The sequence below is a fragment of the Oncorhynchus nerka genome, unplaced genomic scaffold (assembly GCF_034236695.1).
Source record: "Oncorhynchus nerka isolate Pitt River unplaced genomic scaffold, Oner_Uvic_2.0 unplaced_scaffold_811, whole genome shotgun sequence".
Classification (NCBI taxonomy): Eukaryota; Metazoa; Chordata; class Actinopteri; order Salmoniformes; family Salmonidae; genus Oncorhynchus; species Oncorhynchus nerka.
This window is the reverse complement of record NW_027040444.1, coordinates 311,808-315,050: the sequence shown is the minus strand read 5'-3', so window position 1 is coordinate 315,050 and position 3,243 is coordinate 311,808. Positions and strand designations below refer to the sequence as shown.

The window sequence follows — 3,243 nt, the reverse complement described above, 5'->3', positions numbered from 1 at the left end:
TCTCACTACACAGACAGACAGGTCTCACTACACAGACAGACAGACAGACAGGTCCCACTACACAGACAGACAGACAGGTCCCACTACACAGACAGACAGACAGACAGACAGACAGGTCCCACTACACAGACAGGTCTCACTACACAGACAGACAGACAGATCTCACTACACAGACAGACAGACAGATCTCACTACACAGACAGACAGACAGGTCCCACTACACAGACAGACAGACACGCCTCACTACACAGACAGACAGGTCTCACTACACAGACAGACAGACAGGTCCCACTACACAGACAGACAGACACGCCTCACTACACAGAGACAGACAGGTCTCACTACACAGAGACAGTCACGCCTCACTACACAGACAGACAGACACGTCTCACTACAAACCTGCAGTCAAAATGTTTATTATGTCTTCAGTCTTGTCTTACAAACAGTAAAAATATGAAAACAGTCTTTAGTTGTTATATAACTGACAGTAAAACATGACTGTCAGCATTAATATGACGTTAGTGATGTAGATATGAATCAGAGTAAAGCTTTAAGGATGTTAGCTACAGATACACACAGGATTAAACCTATCACAGTGCTGCACCGTGGCCAGCAGAGCTCTCCTATTGGGTTACACAGGACTCAGAGAGTGATTGACAGCTAGAGGGGCCAGTCAGAGCGGAGGTTCTCTCTGCAGGTATCGCTCCTTCAGGGATCATCGCTGCGGTTACGCGTCATTGCCGCCACAGAGCAGGAGGAGGGCCTTACGGTAGTCACCAGAGGTATCTCCCTGCAACACACACATACAGAAGCAGACCATTATGTGAAGTCCATAGATAGGCTGGGAAGAGGTACGAGAGAGAGAGAGGCAGAGAGAGGTAGAGAGAGAGAGAGACAGAGAGACAGAGAGAGGTAGGAGAGGCAGGAGGCAGAGAGAGGTAGGAGAGACAGAGAGAGGTAGGAGAGGCAGAGAGAGGTAGGAGAGGCAGAGAGAGGTAGGAGAGGCAGAGAGAGGTAGGAGAGGCAGAGAGAGGTAGGAGAGGCAGAGAGAGGTAGGAGAGGCAGAGGTAGGAGAGACAGAGAGAGGTAGGAGAGGCAGAGAGAGGTAGGAGAGCCAGAGAGAGGTAGGAGAGCCAGAGAGAGGTAGGAGAGCCAGAGAGAGTGTTTGGAGAGCCAGAGCTAAAGGTGGAGCCAGAGAGAGGTCAAGAGCCAGAGAGAGGTAGGAGAGAGAGACAGAGGCAGAGAGAGGTAGGAGAGACAGAGGCAGAGAGAGGTAGGAGAGACAGAGAGAGAGAGAGAGACAGAGAGAGGTAGGAGAGACAGAGAGAGGCAGGAAGTGTTTGGTAGGAGAGACAGAGAGAGTGGAGAGCCAGAGAGAGGTAGGAGAGCCAGAGATCAGAGACAGAGAGAGGTAGGAGAGCCAGAGAGAGGTAGGAGAGCCAGAGAGAGGTAGGAGAGACAGAGAGAGGTAGGAGAGCCAGAGAGAGAGAGAGCGAGAGACAGAGAGAGAGAGAGCGAGAGACAGAGAGAAGTACAGTGAGAGGGAGAGACAGAGTAAGACTGTCTCTAATCAGAAACTAGATGTTTTGGTTTTCCCCAGGCATAATGGGACCCATGTCGTCCAAAAAGTTGACTCAAGTTTGCCAAAAAGCACCTGGAAGCACGTGGGTGATCATCAAGACTCTTGGAGGAATGTAACAGATGAGCATAACTTTCTGGGATGACATGGATCCCATTATGCCCGGGAAAACAAACAGTGCATTCCACAGTAAGAACCTCACACCAACGTTTGGTGGTGGTAGTGATGGTTTGGGGATGCAGCTGAAGAGCAGCAAGACAAATGATCAAAACACACAATCAAGTCTACATGAAAATGGTTCAAAAGCAACCCATTGGATGTTTTGGAACGGTGGACAATGATCAGACCGAATCCCAACTGGGGTGTTGTGGCAGGACTTGAAACGAGCAGTTCATGCTTGAAAACCCAACATTTTTGCAGAGTTAAAGCAATTCTGCATGTAAGAGTGGGCCAGACTTCCTCCACAGCAATGTGAGATACTGATCAACAACTACAGGAAGTGTTTGGTTGGAGTCATTACAGTTATAGGTGGACTGATCAACAACTACAGGAAGTGTTTGGTTGGAGTCATTGCAGCTAAAGGTGGACTGATCAACAACTACAGGAAGTGTTTGGTTGGAGTCATTACAGTTATAGGTGGACTGATCAACAACTACAGGAAGTGTTTGGTTGGAGTCATTGCAGCTAAAGGTGGACTGATCAACAACTACAGGAAGTGTTTGGTTGGAGTCATTGCAGCTAAAGGTGGACTGATCAACAACTACAGGAAGTGTTTGGTTGGAGTCATTGCAGTTATAGGTGGACTGATCAACAACTACAGGAAGTGTTTGGTTGGAGTCATTGCAGTTATAGGTGGACTGATCAACAACTACAGGAAGTGTTTGGTTGGAGTCATTTCAGCTAAAGGTGGACTGATCAACAACTACAGGAAGTGTTTGGTTGGAGTCATTTCAGCTAAAGGTAGACTAATCAACAACTACAGGAAGTGTTTGGTTGGTCAACAACTACAGGAAGTGTTTGGTTGGAGTCATTGCAGTTATAGGTGGACTGATCAACTACTACAGGAAGTGTTTGGTTGGAGTCATTACAGTTATAGGTGGCCTGATCAACAACTACAGGAAGTGTTTGGTTGGAGTCATTGCAGTTATAGGTGGCACACCCAGTTATTGAGTGTAAAGGGGCAATTATTTTTCACACGGGAGCGTTGGGTGTTGCATAAATGTGTTTATGTGTGTTTATCAACAATATGCAAAATAAGAGAAAATCAGAAAGGATGCAACTAGTTCTGTTTTTTGTAAATGTGATTTCAGTTTTTACATTTTTTTATACATTTGCATCTCTAAAAACCTGTTTTTTCTTTGTCATTGTGGGCTATTGTGTGTAGGTTGATGAGGGGAAAACTATTGAATCCATTTGAGAATAAGGCTGTAACATAACAAAATGTGGGAAAATCAAAGGGGTCTGAATACTTTCTGAATGCACTGTATATAGTCAATGGTAGGCTTCTAGGGGACTCCTATATGGTCAGTACACCTATAGCTCATCTCTAGGCATCTCATCTCATCTCTCTCATCTGTAGACTACCTTATCACTGACCTCAACCCAGAGTCTCTCAGAGCGTTCACAGTCCACTGACACCCCTATCAGACCACAGCAAAATCAGA

At 46.4% G+C, this 3,243-nt stretch overlaps 1 protein-coding gene across 1 annotated transcript in view; it reads right to left on the bottom strand.

The window, feature by feature from the left end:
* Positions 1 to 400: 400 nt before the first annotated feature.
* The window catches only part of LOC135571069 (annexin A5-like), a 36,625-nt gene continuing 33,782 nt past the window's right edge, over positions 401 to 3,243 (bottom strand). Inside the window, exon 12 of the mRNA XM_065016875.1 lies at positions 401 to 790. Within this exon, the coding sequence (XP_064872947.1) occupies positions 728 to 790 (63 nt within the window). The 3' untranslated portion in view covers positions 401 to 727. The remainder of the gene's footprint in view (positions 791 to 3,243) is intronic.